Raw genomic sequence first — 12,721 nt, forward strand, 5'->3', positions numbered from 1 at the left:
TCGATGCCCTGGTTTGGGAGCATTCCTGCACTTGACATGCATTTCAGAGCCCTGGACTCCTGGTTGTCGTGGCCATCCTTTCATCTCCCACCCCAAATTCTGTGAAGGCAGGGAGCGACACATCCCTCCTGGAATAGCTTATGAGGACCCGGGCACTGCTGAAGCCTTTTGTGAGCCAAAACTCTCGCTGACCTGGGCAGGGGGGGGGTTTCCCAGGGGATAAAATCAAGGCAGGAGCTCACATTTTAGCTTTGGCATTCAGAATTCTGCCCACTCTGCAGCCACGGGTCTGCAAAAGGCATCCACTAAACACAGACACCTGTGAGAGAAGGGCAATGGTCTAAAAGCATGTTCAAGACTGGTTTCTGCACCGAGCAGTGTTTAAAACGACCGACCCCTGTGAGAGAGCTGTGACAGTAAGGACGGAGCACCTGGCCCCTACATGAACAACTTTTTCCAGGTCTCAGAAAATCTGCTGGGAGTAGGGCAGAGCGCAGCCAGCAAATGTATTAAATATATTTTACTCCTGACAATCAATCAGAGGAGTATAACAACAAGGAAAACACTAAGCTGTTGCCACCGCTTGCAAAGGAAAATTGGGAGAAAGAATTATATTGATCTACCCTCGCTCAATACGCAGGTGTACTTATTTACATTCCGCCTAGGGAGCAAAAGTGAGGTGCACACAATCAAGAACATTTCTGAACAACCATCACAGTAGGCTATTGGAAGTACATACATACTGGTGTCACATGGAAAGCCAAAGCCTCCACTAAATTGAGTGAAATCACTGCTCGTAAGACCAAAACCCAGCCTCCAGCTCCTAACCGTTCTCATGGGGAGTTTGCATTCATCCTGTGGAGCAGCCTTGCCCCGTTCTCAGTCACGCAAGAGGTCATGCCACGATTGAACACCCAGCACACCCGTTAGAAAGAGGAACTCTGGGCTGCACCATACCCTTCCCACAAGCCTGACAGCTGGTGGGGGCTTTCCACCCAGACCACAACCAGTGCCACATCCCCAGAGCTGCACTTTGTGCTCAGCTCCCACCGTGGACCCGACTCACAGGTGTGCCAGCACGAAGAGGCCACTGCAGTGGGACATGTTGGGGGCTTTATTCCCCCTGAAACACATTTAGAAAATCCCAGCTTTTTTTCAAGAGTGTCAGCTGTGACGACCCCAGAAGCCGAGCAGCTGTCTGCTGCCAGCAAGGAGCTGCTGGCACTGCGGTGCTTCACTGCCGCTTTTCATAGAGAAATCCTTTAAAATAGACTAATTTTCTTATTTCTGTTGGTACTTTTATGCACAGACACGTCAGCAGTTGTCCCCCCTACGTGTCCCCCCCTGCAAATGTGCTGTGGCTCCCTGGCCCTCCCAGGGGCTGAGAGCCTGGTGTGAGCAGGGGCATCCAAACATCAGCAGAACTGATCTGTGATGCAAGCCTGAGTGGCACCTGCCTCCACACCAAGGAGTGTGACACAAAACGAGGACCGTGCCCCTAATGCCTCCCCGGGGCAGCAGAAAGGCAAACCCAGCCAGCCAGCTGGCAAACCCGGGACCGTGGCATCAGCCTGGGGGGTCCAGCTCCCCCGGGTGAGGCGCAGAGCCCTTGGCAAGGTGAAACCCAGAAGCGTGGAGGGTGGCCACTCTCTCCATCCCTCCGGGAGACACAGGTGGAAATTTTGCCCAGCCTCAGCACCTGCTTCCAACTCACTCGAAGGAAGACCCCCAAAAAGCCACGGGGGCCCAGGTTTCAAGTAAGAAATCTCGTACCGCTGGAGCTCTGTCTTCTACCCACCCCAACAAGCACTCAGCACCTAAACAAGCCCTTGACTTACCAACATTTTAAGGACAAGGGGAAAATTGAGAGGAAAGTCTTTTGTTTTTTTCTTTTCCTTTTTTTTTTTTTTTTTGCTTGTTTTGATCATTTTGAGGCACAAAATGCATAGAATATAGTTTCTCTCAGAACAAAGGGATAGCACTGAACAATGCGAACAATTTAGCATCAGGCCAAGTCCTCAGAATTGATAAAGTTTAGTGCCAATAGGTTAAAAGCCTATTTGAGGTATTATAGAAACTGCACGTGGCCAGTTACTTTGAAAATATGCTATTAATATTATTGTCTAATATTAATATTATGTGAATTAACAGTAGCATGCAGGTGACATAAAATGGTATAATAAAAATTAGGGTAAAACTCACATCCGGGTGTGGAATGGCGTATTGTCCCTGAATCGTATAGGCCTGCAAAAGAAAAAAAAAAAAACACATGTTATTAGGGCTGGCAGGAGGCGGCAGCAAAACCCCATGCCTCTCTCTCCACAGGGACTGCTGTCCCCGAGGGTTTGCTCCTCTCTGCCTGACGTGGGACAAATGCTGTTAATGCAGGGGCTCAAAAGGAGCTCAGCCCTCGCCCTGCTCTGCCCAGGGCTAGATGTGATCCCCAAATATCTGGGCATGGGGAGCGGAGCGTTACGCCAGCGGCACACCTCTCCTGTGCTCTGAATTTTGCTTGAATTTTGAATTTTTAGGGGATGAGGGAAGTACAGTCCCCTGGCAAGCCCTGGGGAAATGCCCCTCTGAGCTGGGGCATTAAATTCGGGGGGGCAGCTAGTCCTTGGCACGGGAGGGACTCTGATCAGAGCTGGAGCACACCGAGCCACCCAACACGGAGCGCTCGGGCTCAGTTTGGCTCTTCCAAAAAGGAAGAAAACAGCTCCTTAAAGGGTGACAGAATTGCATGGAATACCGGGAATTCCTGGGAATACTGGGCTTCACCGTACAAAAGTCATTCATCACACCAGAATCATCATCTGTGTAGCGGGTGCGCAGTCACATCACCGCCGCCCTTCGCATCCCAGCGTGACCCCGGCAAGCAAGCCAGTGCAGTGTACAGCACTCAGCTCTTAACAAGCTTTACACTGCCCAGTATGTTCCAGTATGCTCTGCTGGTGTGGAAGGCGTTGCTGTGCAGGAAGCCAGTGGGGCAGCACGGGGCTGGTGTCTCAACAAGTGGGGAGAGGGACAGGCTGCCTGCACCGCGGCACCTTGCACCGAGCCACAACTCACAAATCCATGCAGATGTCTGCCAGGCAAATTATTTAGTGTTAAAAACATTCACTCTAGTGATCCTTTCTCTTTTGTAAATAACCTGAAGATAAGCACCACTGTGGGTAAAGAGCCAGGCTCTAGAGAGCCCTATTCTTCGGACAGAACCAAGCTAGCAAAATGTACCCCACTGGCTGACACGTTATTCAAATGATTTCTGAAAGAAATGGCAAAAGAGATGGATAACACTTTAAAAAGGGAGAGTAAAGATAGCCAAGAAAAAAGGGAAAAATACCCCTCTGAAACTCCTGCAATTTTGCTGCATCGTTTGCAAACAGCAAAAAGTGCTTCGTGTGAGGAAACTACCCAAAGTCCTGGAGGAGGAAGGAGACAAAGCCCCGCACACAGAAACTGCAGTCCCAGTGCCTGCTGGCATCCTGGACTGGTGTGCCTCTGGGGACACGGCAGAAGCTGCTCCAAAAAGTTCACCCTTCCATGGCGGTTTAATTTGGTCATTGTTTTTTGATTAGAATTGATTAGAAGCTAATTAAAGGCAGGAAGGTGTCTTGGACAGATGCAACCCAATTCTGACAGCACCCGCCTGTGTGACCCCTGGCTTCCTGCAGAGGCTGACATTGCACATGGAGAATGGGGCAGTTGCCATGGGCCACTGTGTCCCTTGGCCTGCTGAGCTCCTGCAGATTCAACCCACCCCAAAGCATCTGGCAGCACTTCTGGCTTGTCCCCTGCGTGCCCCATGCCACTCCTCGGGCAGCGCTCCCTCGGGGGCAGCAGAGAAGAGGTCTCATCTGAGATGGTCACTCCTTCCCACAGTGTCACTTCTGTGCAAGACACCAACCGTTCGCCAGCAGGAGGGAGGCTACCTCAACCTTACTCTCCCTTTTGAGAAGACAAGTTCACCAAGAAGTTGAACTCAAAGCTCTTTTCCAGCATGGCTGCTCAGGCCAAACGCTATGCTCCTCCTGATGCTGGCGTAACTAAGAGATGCAAGTTGAGCCCCCTGCCCGAAATAGCCCATGCTTCGGGCTTTGCTCCCAGCCTTACTTGGCCCTTCTGCTATTTATTGTGCTTGGGCAGAAACGAAATAACTTGTGTGGTGCCACTCTGGATGGCATTAGCTGTAGCTTTGTGGTGCTGGCTCTACCCAGCAGCTGGAGCTCCTAGAAAAGTACCTCTCCTGCTAGATACCGGTGCACCACAACATGATGGCATCTACGGGCAGATCCTCAGTCACCTGGTGAGGTGAGTAGATAAGGTGGAAAAAGCAAAGGGTCAACTGGAACAGACTGCCCAGGGAGGTGGCTGAGTCCCCATCCCTGAATGTGTTGGAGAGTCGTTTAGATGTGGTGTTGGGGGACGTGGTGTAGGGGAGAACTTTGTAAAGTGGGGCTGACCAGGACTCAATGATCCCAAGGGTCTTTTCCAACCTGAACGATTCTGTGATTCTAAGTCCCCTTTCTAAAAGCAGCCACCTGCTCAACAGCTCTTCTTTCACAAACCACAGGCCATGGGAGTCGGTTTTTGTTTGCAGAACAACCGCCAGCTCCCACCACAGACCGGTCTGCAGGCGCTCCGGCGGGCAGAGCTGAGGCTTGGCTCTGCAGCAGAGGGTATGGCCTCTCCTGGGGAAGCTGCACCACAATTAGCTGAGCACCAGTGATGAGGATGAAGCTTTCACAGAGGCTGCCCTGAGCAGAGGCTCCTGGAATGGCCAGGATGAGCCCTTCCTATCTCAAATCAATGACAACTACGCAACGTTATTTTTTAACTGGACTCGAGATGACAGAAAATAAATACTTGCAGCCGCTGCGAGAGCCTGGTCACAGCCTCTTGTTAAATGAGGCTTTTCTCATTTTCTCCCTCAACAGTGGAAACTGTTGGCAAACACTGAATTTGGGTCTAATGAAGCAAACTCCAGCCTGTTCTTGATGCAGGAGTGGCAGGCAGAGCTAACCCCCTGTCTCCCCGGGCAGGCCCTTTCCTTATCCTCCAGCCAGACATCACAGGAGCTAAGCCATCTGCCTGGGCTTGCAAACTGCCAGCGGTTCTGCAAAGAGCTTTCAGTCCACCTGCCGTGGCACGCAACGGATGGGATGACACCATGCAAGTCAGAAGGCAAGAAACCTGAGTGCACTAACGGGCAGCGGCTGGTGCTGCAGTAAAAGGCTGAGGTTGGCAGTGGAGGCTGCAAGCGGGTCGGCTCTTACCTGACCACCTGCAAAAATGACAGGGGTGGAGGCGGGCTTTGGGCGGTAGGGAATGGTGGCACCTTTTGGTGGGGACTAGGAAAAGGGACAAGGAGAGGGAGAGAGAACATTAGAACAGCTTTCCTGAAACGGCGGCAAAAAGAGCGTTAGAAAGCACCCGACGGAACTTGGCCCCCGAGGAAGGAGACAAAGCCCCGCACACAGAAACTGCAGTCCCAGTGCCTGCTGGCATCCTGGACTGGTGTGCCTCTGGGGACACGGCAGAAGCTGCTCCAAAAAGTTCACCCTTCCATGGCGGTTTAATTTGGTCATTGTTTTTTGATTAGAATTGATTAGAAGCTAATTAAAGGCAGGAAGGTGTCTTGGACAGATGCAACCCAATTCTGACAGCACCCGCCTGTGTGACCCCTGGCTTCCTGCAGAGGCTGACATTGCACATGGAGAATGGGGCAGTTGCCATGGGCCACTGTGTCCCTTGGCCTGCTGAGCTCCTGCAGATTCAACCCACCCCAAAGCATCTGGCAGCACTTCTGGCTTGTCCCCTGCGTGCCCCATGCCACTCCTCGGGCAGCGCTCCCTCGGGGGCAGCAGAGAAGAGGTCTCATCTGAGATGGTCACTCCTTCCCACAGTGTCACTTCTGTGCAAGACACCAACCGTTCGCCAGCAGGAGGGAGGCTACCTCAACCTTACTCTCCCTTTTGAGAAGACAAGTTCACCAAGAAGTTGAACTCAAAGCTCTTTTCCAGCATGGCTGCTCAGGCCAAACGCTATGCTCCTCCTGATGCTGGCATAACTAAGAGATGCAAGTTGAGCCCCCTGCCCGAAATAGCCCATGCTTCAGGCTTTGCTCCCAGCCTTACTTGGCCCTTCTGCTATTTATTGTGCTTGGGCAGAAACGAAATAACTTGTGTGGTGCCACTCTGGATGGCATTAGCTGTAGCTTTGTGGTGCTGGCTCTACCCAGCAGCTGGAGCTCCTAGAAAAGTACCTCTCCTGCTAGATACCGGTGCACCACAACATGATGGCATCTACGGGCAGATCCTCAGTCACCTGGTGAGGTGAGTAGATAAGGTGGAAAAAGCAAAGGGTCAACTGGAACAGACTGCCCAGGGAGGTGGCTGAGTCCCCATCCCTGAATGTGTTGGAGAGTCGTTTAGATGTGGTGTTGGGGGACGTGGTGTAGGGGAGAACTTTGTAGAGTGGGGCTGACCAGGACTCAATGATCCCAAGGGTCTTTTCCAACCTGAACGATTCTGTGATTCTAAGTCCCCTTTCTAAAAGCAGCCATCTGCTCAACAGCTCTTCTTTCACAAACCACAGGCCACGGGAGTCGGTTTTTGTTTGCAGAACAACCGCCAGCTCCCACCACAGACCGGTCTGCAGGCGCTCCGGCGGGCAGAGCTGAGGCTTGGCTCTGCAGCAGAGGGTATGGCTGGCATGTGCGTGCAATGGTTATCCTGCAAAGAAAAGATCTGCCACCACTTCCCCAGGGTCACCAGAAATACCCCACCGTGCCTGCAGACCGGTCTGCAGGCGCTGCGGCGGGCAGAGCTGAGGCTTGGCTGTGCAGCAGAGGGTATGGCCTCTCCTGGGGAAGCTGCACCACAATTAGCTGAGCACCAGTGATGAGGATGAAGCTTTCACAGAGGCTGCCCTGAGCAGAGGCTCCTGGAATGGCCAGGATGAGCCCTTCCTATCTCAAATCAATGGCAACTACGCAACGTTATTTTTTAACTGGACTCGAGATGACAGAAAATAAATACTTGCAGCCGCTGCGAGAGCCTGGTCACAGCCTCTTGTTAAATGAGGCTTTTCTCATTTTCTCCCTCAACAGTGGAAACTGTTGGCAAACACTGAATTTGGGTCTAATGAAGCAAACTCCAGCCTGTTCTTGATGCAGGAGTGGCAGGCAGAGCTAACCCCCTGTCTCCCCGGGCAGGCCCTTTCCTTATCCTCCAGCCAGACATCACAGGAGCTAAGCCATCTGCCTGGGCTTGCAAACTGCCAGCGGTTCTGCAAAGAGCTTTCAGTCCACCTGCCGTGGCACGCAACGGATGGGATGACACCATGCAAGTCAGAAGGCAAGAAACCTGAGTGCACTAACGGGCAGCGGCTGGTGCTGCAGTAAAAGGCTGAGGTTGGCAGTGGAGGCTGCAAGCGGGTCGGCTCTTACCTGACCACCTGCAAAAATGACAGGGGTGGAGGCGGGCTTTGGGCGGTAGGGAATGGTGGCACCTTTTGGTGGGGACTAGGAAAAGGGACAAGGAGAGGGAGAGAGAACATTAGAACAGCTTTCCTGAAACGGCGGCAAAAAGAGCGTTAGAAAGCACCCGACGGAACTTGGCCCCCGGGGCCGCTGCCAGCAACACCCGCACCAGGCAAACCGCGTTTCTGGACAGGAGAACATGGGGCAAATTGGTGTTTCATGGACAACAAGGACAACCTGGGGGAGAGGAGATCCTCTGACAAGGCACGGGCCCCTAAATTGCTTCCCAGACCTCCGCTGCCTTCCTTCTGCTCGCCACAAACTGTGTCGCTGCCTTGTCTAGACTCAAGCTTGATGCTGGAATGCAGGGCCCTCCTCAAAACACACCTAGGAGACCCTCAAGGTGCAGTGAGATGGGGAGGTACATCCACGGACCAGGCTTTTCATCCCCGGATGCCATGAGCCGCCTTCTCGGTGGTTTTCTTTGTATCCTGAGAGCTCTTGCATGGCAACAGCCTACCCTGGAGTCACACCAGCCCTGCTGAGCACCATGGCACCGTGAGCGTAGGCATCAGAAGGAGTGAGCGGCCCATCTCAGTGACCCAGCATGATGCTTAAGCTCGTTGACCCCTCTCATCTTCCTCACTGCCGGGAGAGGGTCACCTTCAGGACTTGGTTTTGTCTATCACCGTCCAAGCTGGGACATGGATGGCTGTGCCGTGGACGCTGCCAGGCGCCGTCATTGCTGGGGCAAGTGGCAGTGATCACTTTGGCCAGGGTGTTGAGCTCTGGAGGAGCCAGAGGCTGGAAACCCCTCTCAGATGGCAACACCAGCGTTTTCAGAGATCTTACGCCAGAGCTGTACGGTGGTAGCAGTCCGTGTGAGCAGCCAAACAGACACCAGCAGCAGAGGCACTGACCCATATGGACTCCAAGCCCTTCTCCTGGGGCAGCATGACCTGGGGCAGCTGTGTTTCAGCTGGTCAGGACATCTCACTTCTCCCTGCTGTGGCCTGACTGGTACCTGAGTAGGTGTGAGCAGAAGCTCTAGTGATGCGCATCAAGCTGTAGCGCTGCATCCTGCTGTGCAGTGCACTGGGTCTTCTTACCCAAGTTACCTCTGTTGAATTTCTCTTGAACATAAATAACAGGCCATAGAAGAGATTTCAGATAAAAGCCTCCTGGTTCTACCTGAAGTGAAATGACCCAGTTATTGCTATATAAAGACAGGCAATCTAAATCATGCTATCATCTCATGGAAAATTCTTCATTTTTCCTGTATGTTCTTCTAGATGTCCACTTGTAGCCAAGTGGCATATCCAAATCTTTCTGCTAAGCATAGATCTGCAGGAAAGCTCTATGATCAAAGCACAGCCTCTGTAATCACAGATCTGCTTTTGCTTTTATTGTGTTACAAATCTTGGAGGGGGTGAGAGAGGATTTCTGCAGTAAAATAATTGAAGACTGGAAGGCTATAAGGAGCATCTGTGCAAACTGTTAAAGACCGGGGACTCCCCAGATTTCAGACTGCAACAAAACTCATGGGTTTTTTCTCTTTTCCATTGCTCAGCCATATAGAGGAGCAGCAACCCCTGCTTTTCTCTGTGAGAAGAGCAGCCACCAAAGACTTTATAACACACCTTCAAGCATCACCTGGGGCCCACGTCTGTTGTGGTCCAGAGCGTAACCTGGAGTCACCATGTGGCTAAAATCGTGCTCCTCTGGCAGCAGAGTGTAACTGCCTGAGCATCACCACCAGCAGTGGTGGGGAACGTGGCTCGTGGCGATTCCTCCTTGGCCATGCTGATGCTGAACTGAACTTGCTTATCTTTGGTCTTGTTTCACCTCCACCAGGTGGACGTGGGACACATGCCTGCAGTCATCCCCGGCCATAAGTCATTGGCACCACAGCATCTCTCCGGAGATCTTCCAACTCCACTTCTCAGCATTTCTCCCAGAAAAAGCCCACTCTGGATGCAGATCCATGTGCCCTAACAGGCCCTGCTCTCCACCATTCTTCCTTATCGCCTTTCCCGCTGTGCCTCGCTGGAGCCTGGCTTTGTGCCCCCAGCCCTGGCTCCCCCAGCACAGGTGATGCCTCCTCCTCCCAGCCGTGGTCCTCACGGGGCACTGCAAACCCCACGCAGAGGAGGCCAGGTACTTGGTGGAGTGGTTGCAGCCCCCATCCCGTTCTGATGGCACCCTCAGCACTGCTGGGACACCAGGCTATGGATGTCCCAGCCCACCCGGCCTCGTCCGGCACCCCTCTCTCCTGAAGCCACCCTGTGCTATGACACAAACCATCTCCTTTGGGGCATCCGACCAGACAGGTTTCCAGTGTGGGACTCTAGGAACAACGCACGAAAATGTTGGGGAAAACACACTGGGTAGGTTTCAAACGGAAGTACCAGGAAATGAGTGGTCCAACAACGCATGGTGAAGGGTACGAGGGACACGCTCCACAGCTCCCAGCGCTGTTGTGGTGCCAGCTGGGTTTTTTTTCTATGTACTTTACCCCCTTTGTCACAGACTGTACCTCCAGCATCACCACACAGATCTGTTTGACACACTGGATAATTGCGTCGGGTGTCCCCGAGATTGTCACCGCCCGCTCCGTGGAGTTGGGCAGCATGTCCCCTGCCACTTGAACCTGAGCACCTGTTGACTGGAGACAGAAAGAGAGAGGAGGAGAAATCCCACAGCTGACTGCCTTTCCTCGCAGCCAGCGCCAGCTCCGACGCCACGCACCCCCCAAGAGCTGCACTGCCCCACGCCAGCTCAGATGCCAGCAGCCACTGGAGCACACCGGCAAGGTCCCATGGGATGCTGGTCCTACATCAGGCAGGACCATCCTGGGAAGCAACACGATGCATGATCCTAGCAGCAAAAGGATCCCCCTTTCCAAGACAGCTCCCCCTTGTTTGCGGATGGGCTCCAAGGAGCTATGATTACATGCAATAATGAAATCGAGTCTGACTTACCTCCCTGATTTCCTTGATCTTGGAGCCTCCTTTGCCGATCAGCGAGCCGCACTGACTAGCCGGCACAACCAGTCTCAGTGTCACTGGGGGTTTGCTGGTAGCAGTGCTGTTGCTCATTGAGTTGGTGATGTCCTTGGGAAGGAAGAGCGCAACGCATCAGCCCCCGGTACCCAACCAGACGCCCGCCGTGCATGCCAACCCAAACGCCCTGGGGCAGAAAAGAGGGGGTCACGTCCCCCAGACTGTGGCTGGTTTCTGTCTGCAGCTGCATCACTGAGCATCCCTGCAGCTAATTAACTGCGAGACCTCTGAAGCTCACTGAAGCTCAGTTCTTGGCTAGTTAGAGATGACTGGAAGGTTTTGTGCCAAGGTCATGGACCAGTTAAGCAAGTGCAGCCAAGCACACATGGATTGGAGGTACACAGGCCCATCTGCACTGGGCATGCTGGAGCTCTGCTTGGCTGGTGGGCCACCCCCAACAGTCTGGCTGCAGACCCTTTTGCTCTGCCTCCCTGGGGGAAAGGGCTCGTGTTGCTCACCTCCTCAAATTTGTAGGCAATCATGGCAAAAGCCTTGAAGATGGCATCAGTGGGGCCGGTGATGGTCACGATTCGCTCAGGGCAGTTTCCTTCCGAGATGTTGATCCTTGCCCCACTCTGGAAAGAGAAGGGAAGCTCTAAAATAACCACAGCCACGCAACCCACAAGGATGCACTGGAGGTGCAGCCCTCCCTCTGAGTCAGGTCCTGTCCCAGCCTGGTCCCTTGGCATCCTATGCGCAGCCTCTTGACACCTCATCTAACCTTAAAAACTCCCATCCCTGCTCCCCCCTGATGCTTCCAGTTCTGCCTTACCCTGGCCCTCAGAGTGGGTTTCCAAACATCCACTTTAGGTCTTTTACTGCAATGCAAACCCACACGATCAAGGCAAGACCAGCTCGTGGGATCATTGCTTATAAAGAGTGCTGCTTTCTGATCTGATAACTCCTTGATAGCTGCAGGCACAAAGGCCTTGGACAAACTCAATCATCTTACGAGTGACTTAGTTTCAATGTTTCATTAAGAGCAAGTTCTGGAAAATTCCCATTAAATGTGATAGGAGTTTGAGTGCAGAGTGAGAAAACTGGACCAAAGAGCTCTGGGCACAGCCAGCTTGTGTGTCCTGACCCTGGGAGTCGCTGCACGTACCACCCCGTGCAGCTCTTGGCCATTGTGCTGCATGCTGCTGGGCAGGAGAGCCCCACAGCCCTTCCCTCTCCTCTCCCCTCCTCCTACAAATCCTTCTACAGAGCAGGGTTGCTCACCTCTTCACGCATCTTCTTCACGGTCTCTCCTTTCTGAAATAAGAAGAAATACAGGCTATTGCCAAAAATTCAAAACTTCTGTCTTCAAAACAACCCCTCCAAACATGCATCTCTCTTAGACATGGCAAGGCATAGCTAAACATTTGGGCAGCTCCGTGATGCCTGGCCCTCCATCCCCACGCAATGGTCAGCTGAAGAGAGGAGGGTGTCAGCCATGGCAGCCCTGCTCCCCACCTCTGTACCACACGGCAGGCAAAACAGCTACCAACGCACAAACACAGCCTCCCCTTTCCTTTCTATGCTTCCCATTTGGAGGAAAACTGCACAGAAAACGCTCAGAAACTGGGCCAATGCTGAGAAAAGCTGGCATTTCAGAGGGGCTTCAAAGAGCAGTTGCTGATATAGTATCTGTAGAGAGATCTAATACCTTTATGTCCAGATATAAAGCAAGGTAGAGCTGTGAAGACATGGCAAGGCACAGCTAAACACTTGGGCAGCTCCGTGATGCCTGGCCCTCCATCCCCACGTGATGTTCAGCTGAAGAGAGGAGGGTGTCAGCCATGGCAGCCCTGCTCCCCATCTCTGTACCACACGGCAGGCAAAACAGCTACTAACGCACAACCACAGCCTCCCCTTTCCTTTCTATGCTTCCCATTTGGAGGAAAACTGCACAGAAAACGCTCAGAAACTGGGCCAATGCTGAGAAAAGCTGGCATTTCAGAGGGGCTTCAAAGAGCAGTTGCTGATATAGTATCTGTAGAGAGATCTAATACCTTTATGTCCAGATATAAAGCAAGGTAGAGCTGTGAATTTTTGCAGGGCTGGACAGGCTGATGGAAAAATAAGGCACGAGCATATAGAAGGAAGATGTTCATGCTGCAAATCTTTGCCACCATAAACCTGCTTTTTAAAAACAGCAAAACCCCAATCCTATATAGCCAGGACTTTCCAAACC

General features: G+C 52.7%; 1 protein-coding gene across 5 annotated transcripts in view; it reads right to left on the reverse strand.

Moving 5' to 3' along the window:
- PCBP3 (poly(rC) binding protein 3) overlaps window positions 1-12,721 on the reverse strand; it is a 57,784-nt gene that overhangs the window by 20,967 nt on the left and 24,096 nt on the right. For all 5 annotated transcript variants that reach the window (XM_014949248.1, XM_014949247.1, XM_014949246.1 and 2 more), the window contains exons 5-10: window positions 11,767-11,799; window positions 11,004-11,120; window positions 10,465-10,596; window positions 10,020-10,148; window positions 7,451-7,525; window positions 2,203-2,244 (exon numbers count right to left, since the gene is read on the reverse strand). In XM_014949248.1, coding sequence (XP_014804734.1) covers window positions 2,203-2,244; window positions 7,451-7,525; window positions 10,020-10,148; window positions 10,465-10,596; window positions 11,004-11,120; window positions 11,767-11,799 — 528 coding nt within the window. The remainder of the gene's footprint in view (window positions 1-2,202; window positions 2,245-7,450; window positions 7,526-10,019; window positions 10,149-10,464; window positions 10,597-11,003; window positions 11,121-11,766; window positions 11,800-12,721) is intronic.

This window comes from Calidris pugnax, unplaced genomic scaffold (assembly GCF_001431845.1).
Source record: "Calidris pugnax isolate Ruff unplaced genomic scaffold, ASM143184v1 scaffold75, whole genome shotgun sequence".
Classification (NCBI taxonomy): domain Eukaryota; kingdom Metazoa; phylum Chordata; class Aves; order Charadriiformes; family Scolopacidae; genus Calidris; species Calidris pugnax.